Below are 18,071 nucleotides of genomic sequence, written 5' to 3'. Positions count from 1 at the left end.
CTGTCACTCAGCAGGCCCTCACCCGACCACGGCTCTCATTCTGAGAGGAGGATGGGTGCTCACGGTGAAGTTCAGCCCCACCCTGGGCTGCTGCTGGCCTTGCCCCGTGGTGACTGTGTCACCGTGACCTGCTCTGCTTTCCCCGCAGTCCACCTGATCCCCATGTCAGCAGCTAGGAATGGAGCAAGCAGCAAGAGTCGAAAGAGAATCATGCCCGACCCGGTGACGGAGCCCCCGGTGACAGACCCCGTTTACGAAGCCCTTCTGTACTGCAACATCCCTCGCGTGGCCGAGCGCAGCATGGAAGGTGGGCCTGGCTGTGCCCCTGACCTGGCCCCTGTAGGCGGGACCTTGATACCTCATGGGCACCCTGTGGGGACAGTTCTCCAAGCGGGCAGCGCAGCAGTAAGGAGCTGGCCTTCCTGGGCTTGTAGCCAGCAGTTGCCACTAGGCCATGTCCTGTAGCGAGTTCCCCAATCTTAGCCTGCCCCCCTATAAGACAGGCTGGCCAGCGGGATCTGCGCGTGAGATGCTGGTGAGAGCAAGTGACCTCTGAACAGCACACCGCTCAGGAGTACCCTCCAGAGGTGTCTGCCATTATCACGGTCTTTAGTGGGCAAGATGGAGCAGTGGCCCCCACCAGGCTCCCAGGCTTCACCCACTCTCAGCTGCTCTGCTTTTCAGGGTATACCCAGGGTGGACTTCAGATGTCCACCGGATGCCCTGCTGGTGTCTTGCCATAAAGGTGTGGGAGAATGCAGTTCCTCCAGCAAGTTTTGCTTTTCTGAGCGTGTGTCAGGCTGGTGTGGAATATATATCTGTTTGCCCTGTTTCATGGAGGATTTAAAGCACCAGCCTGGTTATCAGGATTGCCATAGGCCTCCCTGTCTCTGCGTGTGAGTGAGGCCACGTTAATATCACGCCCACATCTCACAGGCCTTCAGTCCCCAGCCACATCCCCTGTCCCACCTCTGGGGCTCTTCAGCAGCCTCCACCCAACGTAGCAGCCCCTCCCACAGCTCAGGCCCCTTGATGGCTGCTCTGCAGCCTCTTGGTGGCCCCGCTGCCGCCTCCCTCTCATTCCCAGCCCAGGCCTGGCCAGGTCCCCCCACCAGTCCTCTTCTAAAAGGAGCGACACCTTTTAGAAGCATCAAGCGTTGACTGGACCCTGTGCTTCTCTCACAGGTCACGCCCCACATCATTTCAAGCTGGTCTCTGTGCACGTGCTGATTCGCCATGGGGACAGGTACCCACTGTATGCCATTCCAAAGACAAAGCGGCCAGAAATTGACTGCACTCTGATGGCTAACAGGTAAAGACTCCTTTTTCAAAAGTCACTTGCCACAATCTGCTCTGTCCTGTTCAGTGGAGAGTTATAGGACCAGGGAGCCTGAGCTCCCGCCCTGCATTGAATGTCATCACGGTACAGATGAAAGGACTGAGGCCAGCAGGAGGGTGCATCTCTCTCAGGTAGCCCAACAGGGACACTGAGGCCTGAGCCTGCCAGTTCTGAAGTCCAGCCTGCCATGCTTCAGAGAGCTGGGTGGGGCCCAGGGAGCTGTGTGGCTCAGGTATCCTGGCCCAGCCCAGTTGCTCCTTTGGTCTGGGGGCTCAGCTTCTCACCTCTGGAATGGGGACGACTCTGCCGGGCTGGGCTGGGGAGTGTGAGCAATGGCACGTGAATGTGAGGTAGTGTTTCCACCATTTTTTAAAATGTTTTTTAGATGTTGACGGACCTTTATTTTTTTTATTCATTTACTCATTATGCGGGGCTGAGAATCGATCCCAGTGCCTCACGCATCCTAGGCGAGCACTCTACCACTGAGCCACAATCCCAGCCCTGTGTTTCCACCAATTTATTTTTCCCAGGAGTAGAGACAGCCTGGTCTTGGTTGAAAGCCCTTAAGATAAAAAACAATTGAACAGAAAGTGGAAATTGTATATATGGAAATGGCAGAGGCCTAAAATAAGAAGCCTAGTTAGCAATAACGCCCAGCGAATGTGTCTGGGCACAGAGCATCTCTTGCAGGGTTCCCTGAATGGGGTCAGAGGGGAGTGCTGGAGGCAGGCAGGCAGAGTGGGAGGCATTATCTAGATGGAGGTTTCTGGGGTGGGGCCAGCCAGGTGGAACTGTGGGTCCCCTCCCTGCAGCAGGGCTGTTTTTCAAAAGCATCCTGAACCTGGTCTTGATTCAGGTTCACTCTCTGCGTCTCAAGCCCTCTCACTGGAGTGTGGGGAAGATTAAGTGAACCATTTTAGGTATGGGCATCAGGAGGCACTTGGGTGGTCTTCTCTGTCATCCTGGAGGTCACAGGCTGGCAGCCTGGCTATTCGTATCTTCTTCCCTGTGTCCAGCAAAAGGGAGTGTATCCCATTGTCTCACGGGTTGGAAAACACCCTGGGGGAGTCCAGACCACGTCAGAGGACAAGTGGACGCCGCTGTTCCCTCCACGCTGAGCCCCTACTCTCTTGCCCTTTCCCAGGGGGCTCCCCCGACTCCTCCCCAGCCCCTCCCTTCATGCCTTTGCATTTCATGCCACTTCACTGCCTGGTCCCCATCCCCATCCCCCCCCCCCCCCCCGCTTGGCCCACTCTGACAGCTCCTCCGAGATGCTTCCTCCTCCAAGAAGCCTCCCCCTCACCTTTGGGTGGCTCTGTGGCCCTGGTGGGTTACATTGAAAAGAAGGGTAAATGGCATAGGTGTCAGAAAAAGCAAAGCAAGAGTTAAATATCTGAAGCCAGTCCCTCGCCTGGCCTCGGGCTGGGGCAAGGTGGAGGCACTCATTGTGCTGGGCATTGGCACCAAAGCTCTGGCGGGTGGAGGAAGTTGGCACAGGGAGTGGCTTATCTCCATCAGGCACAGCAGGGTTTTTGTGTGTCAGCAGCTGGCACAGCCCTGCCCTTGCCCACTGGCTGGACATCAGTCCTTTGATCAGCCAGGAAGGAGGTGGACCACAAGGCCTCTAGGCCAGGCCTGTGCAGGGCAGCCTTGAGGGCACTGTGAATAATAATGAGCTTCTCCCCTAGCCACTCCTAGCATCCGTTTCCTTTTTCTTTCCTTCATGAGCGCATTATAGCTCCACACAATAGTGGGGTTCACACTGACAGATTCATAAATGCACATAACATAATTTGCTGCACGTCAATCACTAATATTTCTCTTTATCCTTCCTCTTCTCTCCCCGATCCCTTCCTTTACCCTACTGCTCTCCCTCTTATTTATTTATTTACTTATTTATAATTTTTTAGTTGTGCATTTTAATTACACATGAAAGTAGAATTCACTGTGATCTCGTCTCACATGCACCTAGCATCGTTTGGTCGGTTTCATTCCACAGTTCCTCTTCTCTCCTGCTCCTCCTCCCTCCCTCCCCCTCCATCTCCTTTCTCTATTCTGCTGGTCTCCCTTCTCTGTTCATGAGATCCTCGCCCCCACCTTTTCTTATCTCTTACTTTTCTCTAGCTTCCACATATGAGAGACAACACTCAACCCTTGACTTCCTGAGTCTGGCTTGTTCCATTCACAAGATGCTCCAGTCCCATCTTCTTACCAGCAATGACGTAGCTTCATTCTTCTTTATAGCTGAGTAGAGCTCCACCGTGTAGAGGTACCACATTTTCTTCATCCACTGACCCGCTGACAGACACCCAGGCGGGTTCTGTAACTTGGCGATGTGAACTGTGGCTGCTCTAAACCTGGAATGCAGGTCTCACTGTAGTGTGCTGATTTCAGCTCTTTTGGGTAAATACCAAGGAGTGGGATTCCTGGGTCTTCCCCTTTCTCTAGCTGGGCTTTGCATTCCCAGAAGGCGGAATTTAATTAGCACAACGCAGACCAGGGGTCTGTGCCTAGACCAGTTAGCTGTTGCTAGAAGGTCTCTGGGGACTGCTCTGCAGAGAAGGGTGCCCTTGGTCAGGGCCGGCCTGGCAGAGGGCAGGGTGTCCCCTGTGCGCCAGGCACTGTGCAGTTCATCTTCCCAGCATGCTCGTCTCTGCCCTCCCTGACTGTCCCTGGATCACCAGGGCCCAGCCCAGAGCTTGGCATGCAGCAGTTATTGGACTGAGTGGATTGCAGAATGAGTTCAGGACCTCAGTGAGAATCACAGGGCATGGTGCCCGTGATGTGCTCCTGGCGATGGGTTGAAGCCTCAGCCTTGGAAACCCTGGAGGCCTTTGCAACGTGTTTGACGATGGCAAAAATCCCTTCCGCTCCCTGGACCTCCATTCTCCACTCTGAAAAGCAGGGTTAACGATACCTCCCATACAGCCCCTGTGAAGTCCAATGAGACGATGGGATAAAGCATTTAGGCTAGTCCACTAAGCCTGATGAGTGGTCACATGTCATTGCCCACAGCGGCCTGGGGCCTTCTGGGCCCAGCCTCTTTCCTCCTCTGCAGTAGGCTTGGTCACCAGACCAGGCCATGTCCCAGGGACCTTCATGCTATTACCACAATGACAGGGCCCTCAGAGGGGCTCCTTTGTGGAGCGCCTACTTTAAAGGCTCAGTTCCTGTGACCACTTGCCAGAGCTGCCTCTGTCTTCATTTCCCTTTGCCTATTTTCATTTTATTGACCATCCTTTATTTGTAGGAGCTATTTTAAGTCCTTTGTGGAAGAGGGCAGGGTGTGCATGTTTAGTTCCAGTAGCCCCCCCCTCATCCGAGGTCCCTCTCCAGAGTTTCCGTTACCCATGGTCAACTGCAATCTAGAAATATTAGAGAGAAAATTCTAGAAATAAACGAAAGGCCACATGCACATAACATTTATTAGGGTATATTGTTATGACTGTTCTGTTTTATTGTTATTCTTGTTAATGTCTCACTGTGCCTAACTTATAAATTAAGCCTTATCATAGTGGGTCTGTACAGGAAAAAAAAGAAAAATATATCATCCACAGTTTCAGGCATTCATTGGTTATCCTGGAACCTGCCCTCCTCAGACAAGGGGTGCTACTGTACCTAACGTCTTTTACTCAATTCCATCTTTAAAGACACACATACGAGTGACAAGCCAGCTCGCCACTGGAGACATATACAGTGTGAGGAGGAGCCCCAGTCCAGGGGACCCACAGTGAGCCACCGACTAACTGCCCGGGGTCTGTGGATCTGGTTCTACAGCTGCCATTTCAGCTCACAAATTAGCGACTTGGTGACGTCCTCGAGGGCAGTGAGCCTTGCCTGCAGTGTGCGCATTACTCCCACCCGTGGAAGGGAATGTCTGGGCCAGCGGGGAGCTCAGGCAGGCAGGGGTGGTGGCCCGTCCACGCCAGTGCCTCAGAGTTCCCTCCCACATGGACACATCTGTGACTCTTAGAGGTTTTGTACCTCTTTGCGAATGCCACACACTTTATGACAGGGGTCCCATCTCATCCCTCAGAGGACTGTGTTTAGCCAGCATGAAAGTATTCATTATTCATGTGCCATGTTTAGTTAATTCCTTTTTTTACATTCAGGAATGTAAACCAAATGTGCTTTTGTAGATCTAAGGAAGAAAAACATTCACTTCAGTCTACAATTATTCAACACATTTTAGTTCTGTGCTCCTAGCACGCGACAGGCACTGTCACATAAACAGGAAGGTAAACAAAGCAAGGCAGCCAACCCGTGATGATCTGGAGAAGGGGGTCGCAGGTGGAGGGAGTTCAAGGAGCCAAGGCTGGACCCAGAAGGAAGGGGAGGGTGGGCTTTAAAGTCACAGTGGGAAGGCCATCTCTGCCCTTGGGGTCTGCTCACCTCCAGAGAGACCAACTTAGTGCAGGTGTTTGGTGGCCCTCCCTGAATGACAACCAGCTCAGGTGGCAGAGGCAGCGAGGAAAGAAGAGAAAGAAGTGGAAGAAGAGCAAGAAGTGAAATGTTTGGGTGCCCCCATATTGGAGCATGAGCCAAAAGAGGGCGGCCCATCTCCACAGGGGCAGGGAGAGGAGGACAGCTGGGAGGTCAGGGAAGGCCACCCTGGGCCAGCAACTGGAAGGGTGTGCAGGAGCAGGTCAGGTAGCAGCTGACAAGAACTGGCCCCTGGGGCAGGGACACCAACCAGTGCACATCGGAGGATGTAGGACAGGGTGGATGCTGGGGTCCTCAAAGTGAGGAGTGCAAAGGGGTGGAAATGAGGCTGTCCCCAATGCTCCCAGTGCCAGCAGGGGAGAGAAGGCATGAAGTGACCACGCTGCACAGCAGGGGTTGGAAGCAGGTGGCAGGGTTAATACTGTTAAGGGACAGTGGTCCAGAGGGAGTCCCTGGGAGCGGGGCCTGCCTTCCTAACACAGCCTCAAGGCCTCCTCTTCTGCCGCCTGACCTCCCCTGGTGCTCCCCTCACCCTCCCTGGGCTGCAGCACTCCCAGCTCTCCCCGGGACACACACACATTACACAAATAATGATGGAGGCTGGAACTCAGGGAAGGGCCCCAGAGATGGAGGGGCGGGCCTTAGAGAAGGGCCATGCGGGGTCGTTAGGCGGATTAGCAGGGGGAATTGTGTCCAGATTCTGATGGGTCATCTGCTGGTGGCACCGCCCCTCCCTGGAATAGAGAGCATGGAAGAAGGGCGGAGGGAAGGGAAATTGTGACTTTGGGCGTCCGCGCTGCGAGGGAGCCATCTTCCAACATTCAGGTGACACCGTCCAGTACTTGGGCGCTCGGGAGCATCATCTTGCTGTGAGACGGGTTCACTGGACAGTGTTGAACATGTGGGTGGCAGCTGAAGCTGTGGGCTTGAGTAGATCCCAGGGAGAACCTGCAGAGTGGGGAAAGGGCCAGAAGCAGGCCTAGGAAGCACCATTATGTAATTGGCACTGAGAGGAAAGAGGCCTCCCAGGGGCGAGGCTGGAGGTGTGCCTACTGGGGAGGTCGGCAGAGCACAGGAGAGCAGAGGCGTGTGCGGCCATTACTCACATCAAGTAGAACAAAAAGGCCCGGGAAGCCAAAGACAGAAGGGTACACGGGGCTTATTTTAGAATTTCATTTTGTTGAGATTGTAAATAATAATTTTTAAAACTGGCATAAATGTTAAAAATCTGGTATGAACCAATTCCTGTCCCCAGCCAGGTGGATTTGGGGCGTGGCTTTCTGATAACAGTGCTGATGCTCTCACTCTGCTCTCTGAGCACTTGAACATTCTGTGCAGGGCTCAGAAATGCCTCAGCATCCACTGAAGCAGAGCACGATCCCTCCTGAGAGTATAGATTGGCCATGGGGCTCTGTCTCGAGCTTTGTGGCATGAATAGGGACGAGCAAGGCACATAAAAATGTGAAAAGGACTCAGAAGTGAATGATTTGAAGGCTTTAAATCAGAGCACTGTGGATTCTTTCAGATTTCAGTATGAAAGCAGATTTCCAATGAGACGGCAATGAATTTTTGCTGAAGGAAAATGCAGCCGCTTAGATACGATCATTTCTCCATTATTCAGGACAAGTGTGGGCCGTGGTAACAAAGAGACTCAAGAATATATTGCCTTAGCCAGGCCTCAGTGACTCACGCCTATAGTCCCAGCAACTTGGGAAGCCGAGGGAGGAGGAGTGCAAGTTCAAGTCCATCCTCAGCAACTTAGGGAGGTCCTAAACAACTTAGCAAGACCCTGTCTCAAAAAATTAAAAGGGCTGGGGATGTAGCTCAGTGGTAGAGTGCTCCTAGATTCAATCAATCCCCAGTACCCACCCCATCCCCTGCAAAAAAAAAAAGGCATTGCCTTAAATAATAAAGAGTTCATCTCTTTTTTGGGTGAAGATATGAGGTAAATGTTCCCAGTCATGTATCTTGACTCTACCTGGTCATCAGGGCTCTAGTTTCCTTCCAGGTGTTGATTCTACCATCCTCATGTACCACTGGCACTCTCACCCACGATGGCCTTTGTTTTTAAGATTTCCATCAAAATCTGCATGTTTTAATAAACACTAGGGGAACTCGTCGTATTCGTCACTACGGATCACGTAGGGCTTTGTGTTCAGGGTTGGTGTTTGCATGAGGATGAGACACTTCACAGTTGAATCCATCCCCATGTGTTTTTGGCACATCTACCTTGTGCTCGGTGTCCTCTGGGCTCCATGGAGCTGTAGCAAAGGGAGGCAAGGCCAGGGGGTCAGATGGGAACACATTCAGGGACTCAGTTACCTAGTCCTTCTTCTATTAAAGTCACTGAGCCACCTGTTATCTGTTTTGGAAGTGAAGTTTTTTCCCCTCCGAGAATCTTTGTCTTTCCATACGATAAAAGTAGTAGTGATGGATGCAATTAGATATCAAAGCATCATTAAGCAACCAGAGGCCCTGAAAACCTGGGACATCTCAGCAAACATTCAATAGTGAAATTCCCCCATTGCTCAAATTGGCAGCAAAACTGTCTCAGATCCTCAGAAATCACCAACCTGAAATGGTGAACCGGAGCAGAAACTTGACTCCTGTCTGTGGTCAGCCTTTGTTCCTGTGGATCTGCATATGCCCCTCATTGTCAGTCTGGGCATTTCATTTCCTAGTTTGCAAACATCTGTGTGCTTTAACCTCAGGAAAAATGAAATTCTCTCTGTGTTTTTATGGAAAGGCATAATTCCCTGAAGCCATGCAGGGTGATTTATTAAACTCTTCTGCATGTCAGGATTAATATTCTCTCATTTTAAAACATGTTTTTTAAAAGATGGATTTTTTTTCAGCTTTATGTTTTTGAAAGATAATACACGCATTTTGGCAGCAATATTTAAAGCATCACCAAAGTTAATTGGGCTTTCAGACAGCAGGGGTTTGCTATTAGAAAGCTTTATCTTGGCTTCTCACTGGTCCCTGTGTAGTTCTGTTGTGAACGTCTCTGTTCATTTTTGTTCAGCTGGAAAATGTGGACACATTCATGGGCCATTTCATTATTCAAAGAAAATGTTCATATGCTCATAGGTCATTCATTATTCAGGGGAAGTGACTTTGAAAGGTAAAATATATCTTCACTGACTGTACAGAAATGTAGATCATCTCAGACCTCATATACAAACTTTTTTAGCTCTTCCTCACCACTCCACATTCGTATGTGCAAAATGCATGTTGAACTATAAAGAGCTACAGAGACCTTGGATGTCTCGTTCAGTTTCCAGAGGTCAGAAAAAGTAAAGATTAGGGTCAGCTAGGTCAAGGTTGGGTGGACCTTCTAGGAGGAAAGGACTTGTAGAAAGGGTGCAGTAGGAAAGGATGGGGTGTGCTGTGTGCTGGGGGGACCAGTTGGCCCCATGTGGCCAGGGCACCCTGCTGGAGAGAAGACAGCTGGGCAAGTGATGAGCCTCAGGTGGGGCCAGAACAGCCCGAGCACAGCTCTTCCCAGAATGTGGCAATGTGGAAGGGCAGTGACCTGGCAGAGGTGCCTTTGAGGTCCATCCCTCTGGCCGTGGAGAAGGCCACAGTGGAAGGGCACAGTTAACCTGCAGGAAGGCTGGTGAGGGCCCATTGCCATCCAGATGGAAGCTGCCTGAGACCAGATCCCAGGGATGCAGGAGAAGGAGACAAAGAAGCACCAGGTGGAAGGATCTGGGAAGTTGGAGGGCAGGTGACAAGGGAGAGAACAGGACAACCCCCTGCCTGGGGCAGGGCTGCTGCATAGTTTTGAGTGGCCTCCAGGGAAGGCCGAGAGCAGCCCGGTGGGGACAAAGCTGGAACAGGGCAAAGACAAGTCCCACAGGGCCACCTTAGGTGCAGTGAGGGGCTCGGGCTGATCTTCCAGAGAAGGTTCCCGTGGTTGAGTCATAATGAAATTGCAATTTAAAAGTGACTGACCCAGCAGCTCAGGAGGCTGACGTGGGAGGATCATGAGTAAAAAGCCAGCCTCAGCAACTCAGCAAGACACTCAGCAAGACCCTATCTCTAAATAAAATATTTTTTAAGTAAAAGGGACATGGGGCAGGGGATGTGGCTCAATGGTTAAGCACCCCTGGGTTCAATCCTCAGTACAAAAAGAAAAAGAAAAGTGACTGAACCAGACCCTGTTACTGGGGGTGAGAAAGGTGTGGATGTGAAGTCTGGGCTGTGTGTGACGCACTCTGATCGTCAGTTTTCCATGTCCTCTCTTTAGGAAACCTTACCACCCTAAACTGGAAGCTTTCGTGAATCACATGTCCAAGGGATCAGGGTCCTCTTTCGAAAGCCCCTTGAACTCTATGCCGCTCTACCCCAACCACGCCCTGTGTGAGATGGGGGAGCTCACGCAGACAGGTATGTGACCCACCTACCCCCCCTCTGTCCACATGAAGAGCCGATACTCTGGGTGATGTGCTGCAGGGTTCAGAGGGGAATCGACCCACACCTCGAGGTGCTCCGAGACTCCCAGGTAGCTGATAAACATCTGCTTTCTTGATATTACAAATGACTATTCTTACTGCAAAAGCGATGCGTGTTCAGGAAGAGAACTGACAAGACTTTAAAACCAAAAGAAAGCACCAGAGTGTCTCCAAGGAAGCAGACCCTGAGTGGTGACCTTTCTTCCTGTGGGGGTGTGTGTGTGCACGCACGCTCAGAGCAGTATGTCACTAACACACTCTGTGACCCGCTTTGTGACATCAGAATATTTGACGAGCATTTTGCCCTGTCATTTAATGTTCATCCCATGACCGTGATGGCCGCACACTGCTCCACCCAGGAGGGACCATCGCTTATCTGACCTGCCTCATGTTCTTATGTCTTGCAAACCAAACTGCTGCTTGAATGTAGCAGACCTCAGGGAGCCACAGTATGGCGATCCCACTGCACGTGGGGGATGTTTGGCCTCCTCACGAAGCCTATCTCTGCCTCTGTGGCCTGGTCGTACCACTGTGCAGTCGAGTCACCATCAGGGAAGGTCACTCAGTTAGCTGCAGGGTGACATTTGCTGAGGAGAAAAGGAACTGGTTCTCTCCCTGGCAGTTCAAGGTCCTGGTTCTTCAGTCTGGGACCTCAAAGGACCTGTGTGCAGCCACCAGCCTCCATGGGGATATGGAGAGGCCCGACACCATGCTCTGGTCCCTCGTTCTGTCAGCATCTTGGGGCCTCCGTTTAGATGGAAGGAGGATCTTTGTCCTAGAGTTGGGACTGCTGGGTTTTGCCAGGTGTTCAAAGCCACAGTTGTTGGGGGAGTGACAGCAGGTGACAGAGGGGCAAACAAGGCTCTGGAGGACTTGCCTTTAGCTGGAGAGTTGGGTTCAAAGCCAGTACCACGTGCATGACCTCTGTGTGAGTTTAGAATAGGGCTTTTCATCCTGCCTGACCACCACTCCCTTTTCTTCACAAATATTTTATTCTCCCTCAAATATCCTGAAGTAAAAGTATAAATAATATAGCCCTTCTAGATACTCATTTTTTAAAAAAGTTCTCTCGGGGCCCCAGCTGTACCAAACAAAAGGAAACTAGGTTCTCCGTGTCTATCAGTAGAAATGCTTGGGAACTGCTACAGTAGGAAATAGAGTAATCAAGTGTCCTCCCTGAATATGCCTTGGTGACCGTGACTGTTACAAATGCAGATGATTGACACCACATGTTAGTTTGTGGATTCTCTTCAAGTTCTAATCAGAACAAAGTACAGACATCCCTTTAATTCACGTCTCTGGAAATTCAGTGGATGTTTAACGTTACACAAAAGTCATTTTATGTTTATAGACACAAAAAGCCAGAGTTATATTCTAGACTAAAATGTTTGAACAGGTTTTCTCCATGGGAGTATCTTGTGGTACATTCAGATGTTGTGTGGGACAGAACAGTTGTCCCACGTGAAGGGTGTCTAGCCCCCTGTCCCCACCCACGAGGTCCCAGGAAGGCCCTTCCCCGATACTGTGCTGATTCTAGCCTGTGGCCCTCCCTGAGGACAGGACCTCGCTTGCTGAGAACTGCTGGTTACACTGTCTGGTTGTGAACATCAGAAACCAAGTCAAGTGAAAAGGGAAATTTATTATAAGAATTCAGGCGTGACTCAAAGAGTCCAAGGGCAAGAATGCGGCCAGACCTCCAGAGACTGGGACCGGGAGTAAAAGGCTGTCTCACCCCTGCCTCTCACTGTGGCTTTTTGCTGGGTGTTGTCTGCCACTAGTAGCAGTAAGAGCCACACCCAGGGATGAATGTACAAGGCCAAAAGCTTGAGAGAGAGACTCCACTGAGGTCCGAGGGGGTCAAGATGACAGAAAAACTGTGCAGCGAGCCGAGGGGGCAGGAGGCCCAGCCTGAGGATCCAGCCTGTGGCCCAGGCTAGGTGCAGGGGGAGCTCACACACTTAGAGGCAGTCATTCATTTGGACTTTTCTTCTCAACTGATGTATCTTCATCTTTGTTCTGTCAATGAGCATTACTCTGGGAATCATTTTTTCAGGACCATTTACTCCTGTTCCTTCATTCTCTTTAATGGTCACTTTTATCTTCTATTTTAAATGTCATTAAAAATGCATGGCTGTCATAAGAGTCATTTTTTCCTGGCGTACTTGTGGCACCCCACAGTGACTGCATCAGATGGCTCCTGGGCGCCTGCTCTGCTCTGGTGGTGGCTGAGCCGGCAAAGCCAGTATGAGCAAGGCCCTCTCTGTGCCTGTCCTAAAGGGATCCCTGGGGCTGTGTTACAGGGCTGGGGCCTTTCAGGAAACTAAAGCCGCACAAAGGTCCCGCTTCAAACCCTGATTCTTGCATTCAAGTCAGAAGGAGTTCAGACATGCCACTCCGAGAAACAGGAAAGAATTTATTGGAAGGGAGGGGCAAGGGAGAGCGTGGCTCCTCTCAGAGAGGAGAGGGACAATGTGCCTCTCCTGCCCTCCAGTTTTATTGGGGGACCCAGAGAAATTTCCAGAGAGTCCTGCCAAGGTCCACCTCTTGACCTTTAACTGGCAGCATGTGACATCAGACTTTCAGGTCACACTGTCATGACAATTCTAGGTCACTTTGGCCATGCTGACCAGTTCTAATTGTATTAACCATAAATTCTTACAGATTTTTCTGGTTAGGAGCAATTATCCTTATCTTCCTGAATTCCAGGATTTGAAGGTAACTTGGGTTTCTTTTATCAACATTATCTCTGGCCTGCATTTCTCCTGCGGGTAACAGGTAGTTTGCTGAGGAATGTGACAGATCCTGTCCACTTAGGCCAGGCAAGGCTGCAGGTAAATTGCTTCTTGGAAAAGAGAGCATGTGGGGGTCGGCACAGTGGGCCCATTTCACAGAATGATTCCCTTAACCTCGTGTTCCCACCACTCAAGTCTGTCTGGCCACTCCAGAACAACACACATGGAGAGAACTAGAAGCTGGAAGAGAACTGCAGCTGGAAGCTGCAGATCCTAGCAATCAACACAGGCCTTGAAGTCAGACATGTGAAATGGGCCTCCTGGTCTCTTCCTAGCAGGTCTGGCAGTAAATTAAATTAGATAATATGTGTATCGAGAGCCTCCCAGGGTTCTAGCCTGTGGCAGGCTCTCTGCAAGTGCAGCTGATATTGTCACAGAGGTCCCACAGCACAAGGGAACAGAAAGGAAACACTAATTGGAGCTGGGAGAGGCAGAAAGGCAGTAGATGGAGCCAGGTGTTGGCTGGGGGCCTCTCTAGGCAAAGAAAGTTATATGTGGAGGGGAGAAGAAGCCCTAAATGACTAGAACTTCATATTTCTGAATGAAAATGTAGGGGAAAGCACAGAGCAAGGGTTAAGAGCACAAAACTGGGGCCAGATGGGGCCCTGACTTTTGTCTGAGTGGCTCAGGACTTTCATTTCCTCATTTATCAAATAAGGAAAATGGGAGTAATGATGTAATATGACTTCTTTATTGGGTTTTTGTGGAGGTGAGAAAGTCCCAGCACACAGTTAAGTACTCCACTTTGAATATATAATCTACTCAGATTTTTCATATTCATCATTCACGGTTTGTCTTTGTTTGCAAATCATTTTGCAGATGCCTAGCTCAGGTCTCTGGGGGAATTCTTCTCTCAGTGCTCTCCATTCACAAGGGGACCCAGAACCCTTTGTGCTTGTGGCCGAGCTAATGCCCTTCCAGGCCAACACACTGCCCCATCTCAGGCTTTCCAGCCTAAGTTGCCTGGTCTTGGCTGGGGCTGTCCAAACTATTTGGCATCTAAATATTGAAGTCACTGGTCATGGGGCCCGTGTGCGGCTCATGCCCTCCAAGGGTTTACACCCATTACTGAGATCAAGTTCCCTCACATCCTGCGGACTGGAAGGAGGGCTTGCTTTTGTCTTAGGCTGCCTTCTCCTGCTTGAAAACAAATCTTTTTCATTTTTCTTTGAAGTGAATTTATTGTGCCATGGCATTGCAAAACGAAAATGATACGCAACTGTCAACGTAAAGTCCGTGCTTCTACCCACGTCCCGTCCACCCTTGCAAAGTCTCTGTATGCAAAATGCAGCCTCTGTGTTTTCCTTCTTTTTTTTTTTTTCTTTAAGGAGCACAATAAACATACTTTTTTTTTTTTTAAGGAGCACAATAAGCATTCCTTTTTAAAAATATTCTCCTGGATGTCTGAAAGATCATTCCAAATCATACAGAGCACATCCTTGTTGATGAGCAGATCTTGGCAGAGTGTCCCCAACAGGTTAGCAGAGAGGCTTTGGTTGGGCAGTCTGAGGGAAAGAGTCAAGGAGGGAATGTCTCCTGGCAGCGAGGGACAACCAACAGTCGTCTCCACCTGACAGATTCTGGGGAGCCATCCCCACACACAGGACTGCTGTATCCCAGGCAGGAGGGAGAAAGCTGTCCTTGGATCATGCCAGTCACAGCCTAGATGACCCCCAGCTGGGCGATTCAGACTGTCACAATGCTGTTCTCAGGAAAGGAGCCAGCCCAGGAGGAGGGAGGGAGGCAGAAGGTCTTGTGCTCCCCCAAAGGCCATGCCCATTCCACTCACGCCCCCCCCAACTCCCATTACCAGCTGGTGTGAGCCGGTTCCTGCAGTCCCTGCATTGTAGCATGCTCCGTCCCATTGTCTTACATTCCAGATCTTCCCCTCGCCACCCTTCCCCTTGCTAAGCTGGTGGTAAGGAAGGCCTTTGTCACCCTGTGTTTCAGGAGTCGTGCAGCATTTGCAGAATGGCCAACTACTTGGGGACATCTACCTAAAGAAACACAAACTCCTGCCAAATGACTGGTCCCCCGACCAGCTTTACTTAGAGACCACGGGGAGGAGCCGCACCCTACAGAGCGGGCTGGCCTTGCTCTATGGCTTCCTCCCAGATTTTGACTGGAAGAAGATCTATTTCCGGCACCAGCCAAGTGTGCTCTTCTGCTCCGGAAACTGCTATTGCCCCGTGAGAAACCAGTATCTGGAAAAGGAGCAGCGTCGCCAGTACCTCCTGCGGTTGAAGAACAACCAGCTGGAGCAGACCTACGGGGAGATGGCCAAGATCGTGAACGTCCCCACCAAGCTGCTCCGGGCCGCCAACCCCATCGACTCCATGCTTTGTCACTTCTGCCACAACGTCAGCTTCCCCTGCACCAGCAGCGGCTGTTTCGACATGGAGCACTTCAAGGTGATCAAGATGCACCAGATAGAGGACGAGAAAGAGAGGCGCAAGAAGAGACTGTACCTAGGGTACTCGCTGCTGGGTGCCCACCCCATCCTCAATCAAACCATCGATCGGATGCAGCGCATCGCCGAGGGCAGGAAGGACGAGGTCTTTGCCCTCTACTCTGCCCACGACGTCACTCTGTCACCAGTTCTCAGTGCCTTGGGCCTTTCAGAAGCCAGGTTCCCGAGGTTTGCCGCCAGGCTCATCTTTGAGCTCTGGCAAGACAGAGAAAAGCCCAGCGAACATTCTGTGCGGATTCTCTACAATGGAGTCGACGTGACATTCCACACCTTCTTCTGCCAGGACCACCACAAGCGTTCTTCCAAGCCCATGTGTCCTCTTGAGAACTTGGTCCGCTTTGTCAAAAGGGACATGTTTGTGACCCTGGACAGCAGTAGTACTAATTATCACGATGCCTGTCACAGGGAAGGAGTCTAAAGATACATGGTACAGCCTACATTGGTACCAAGGGCTGGCAGGGTTCTCTTCTACTTCTGTCTGTTGGTAAAGGTACAAGAATATTGATTTTTAAAGGTGAAAACTTGTGTTTGGGAGCCACAGTGGCGGTCCAGGCTGAACACTAAGCACATGTTATAAGTTGGTACGTGAGTTACTCAGTACACAATGGCCAGTACACAGGAAGAAGGAGGTAGTGTTTCATAGACCACTCAGAATGCCAGGTTAATAGTCACTATCCAAAGTTGCCAATCAAAGTTTGTATTCCTTTGGCCTGCCATAGAACCAGCAAACCTTAGCCAAATTTTCTTAATCTTGGACACTTTTACCTCGTCCTTGTCCATTGAAAAAATTCTAGAAGGGATTTGTCTAAAACAGGGGTTGGCCAATGTTTTTCCATAAAGAGGCAGAGAGAGAGGCAGAGTAGATATTTTACACCGTGCAAAAGGCCACACATCTTCTCTGTCACTTCTCAACTCTGCCCTAGCAATGCAGAGCAACTAGAGACAACACATAAAGAAGTAAAGTGTGGCTGTGGGCACAGGCCCTATAAAACAGGCGGTGGCCCATGGGTGGCTCACAGGGTATAGTGTGCTGACCCCTGATTTAAAATCAGGCTGTACTATAATTGCACTCTCAGCACTTTGAGAACCAGCTGAATACCAAGAATTATTTGATGGTTCCTCCAGTAACTTCTGCTAGAAACACAGAATCTGGTCTGACACTATAACAAAACATCAAATCCGAACAAATCATAGAGAAATGACTAGAATAATACTTGATGTTCATGATGATTGTGGTACAAGATAGTTTTAAGTATGTTTGAAATATCTGTCTGCTGTAGTCTATTTGCTGTGTATGCTGAAATTTTTGTATTCCATTTAGTATTTTTATAGTGTGGGAAAATATTTTCTAAGACCAGTTTTAGACACGCTCTTATTCCTATAGTAATATTCAATTTTCTGTATCTGCTTAGTGGTTGGAAGAAGGCCAGAAGCTGAATTCAAGCACTTTTTTTCCAAAAGACTAATGATGGCTCATTCCTTTTGACAAGTCCTAGAATTGGATCAATTTTTAAACCATTTTCATCAGTTTCAAATGGCAAATTCCGATTGATTTTTAAATACGTTTTTAGAACTTTGTTACTAGATAATTAATCTTTCTAAGGTATTTTATATATTAGAAGCAATTATTATTAAATCTGTGATTTTGAAATAATGGTGCTAGTTCTCTTCAAAGAAATGTAAAGTCCAAGTGAGATCTCCAGTGTCGGTAGAATTCCAGCCCCTTCTTGATTTTGTCCAATGTTGCATTTGAACACATCTGTTTCTATAAATAAATTTTTGAAGAATACTTTTCCTTTGCAACTAATGTGTACCCATAAGTCACTCAAGTTCTTTCCAAGTGAGAAACAATATTTTTAAAATGTATCTTACCTGCTGTGTTTAGTGCTGAGAATCATATCCTCTCTGGAGCATTTAAAGCCTCTTCAGATTTTTTGCACCCACTTGCAATATATCTGAATTAGAACTGCTAAAAAACAGCTTGAAGATTTTAAGATAAAAGCAAATTTAGAAGACTAAAAAAAAAAAAAAAGCAGTTCTTGCCAGGCATGGTTGTACACGCCTACAATCCCAGTGACTCAGGAGGCTGAGGTAGGAGACTGCAAATTCAAAGCCAGCCTCAGCAAGTTTATGAGGGCCTAAGCAACTGAATAAGACCCTGTTGCAAAATGAAAAATAAAAAAGGCTGGGGATGTGGTTCACTAGTTAAGTGCCCCTGGGTTCAATCCCTGGTACAAAAAAAAAAAGCAATTCTTAACATCTGTCAGTAAAAGTATATGTTTTGGCTATAACAATATCAAAAATGTAGGTAATGTTTTATCTCCTGTGACTGCATTAAAATATGCTCCCCAATCTTGGTTGTGAGCCATGTCATTCCATGGCAAAGACAGAAAACACTGACCTGAGGTTGAGGGGCATAATCTTCAATTTTGAGGCCACAATCTAATGGCTTAATTCATGACAACTCTGGGTATGTACATGTATATATTTACCTTTCTTGGTTTTATGATTAAAATCAATACATGCATACTGGAAAATAATCAAACAATACTGAAAAGCAACTGCAGAAG

At 49.3% G+C, this 18,071-nt stretch overlaps 1 protein-coding gene across 5 annotated transcripts in view; it reads left to right on the top strand.

Annotated features, from left to right (window-relative positions):
- The window catches only part of Pxylp1 (2-phosphoxylose phosphatase 1), a 57,252-nt gene extending 39,569 nt beyond the window's left edge, over positions 1 to 17,683 (top strand). For all 5 annotated transcript variants that reach the window (XM_076867677.2, XM_076867680.2, XM_076867679.2 and 2 more), the window contains 4 exons: positions 149 to 307; positions 1,186 to 1,312; positions 10,035 to 10,174; positions 14,982 to 17,683. In XM_076867677.2, coding sequence (XP_076723792.1) covers positions 149 to 307; positions 1,186 to 1,312; positions 10,035 to 10,174; positions 14,982 to 15,919 — 1,364 coding nt within the window. In that variant the 3' untranslated portion in view covers positions 15,920 to 17,683. The remainder of the gene's footprint in view (positions 1 to 148; positions 308 to 1,185; positions 1,313 to 10,034; positions 10,175 to 14,981) is intronic.
- Positions 17,684 to 18,071: the final 388 nt, after the last annotated feature.

Source organism: Callospermophilus lateralis, chromosome 10, assembly GCF_048772815.1.
Source record: "Callospermophilus lateralis isolate mCalLat2 chromosome 10, mCalLat2.hap1, whole genome shotgun sequence".
Classification (NCBI taxonomy): Eukaryota; Metazoa; Chordata; class Mammalia; order Rodentia; family Sciuridae; genus Callospermophilus; species Callospermophilus lateralis.
Note: the sequence above shows the minus strand (reverse complement) of the source record. Positions and strands in the feature narration are given on the sequence as shown.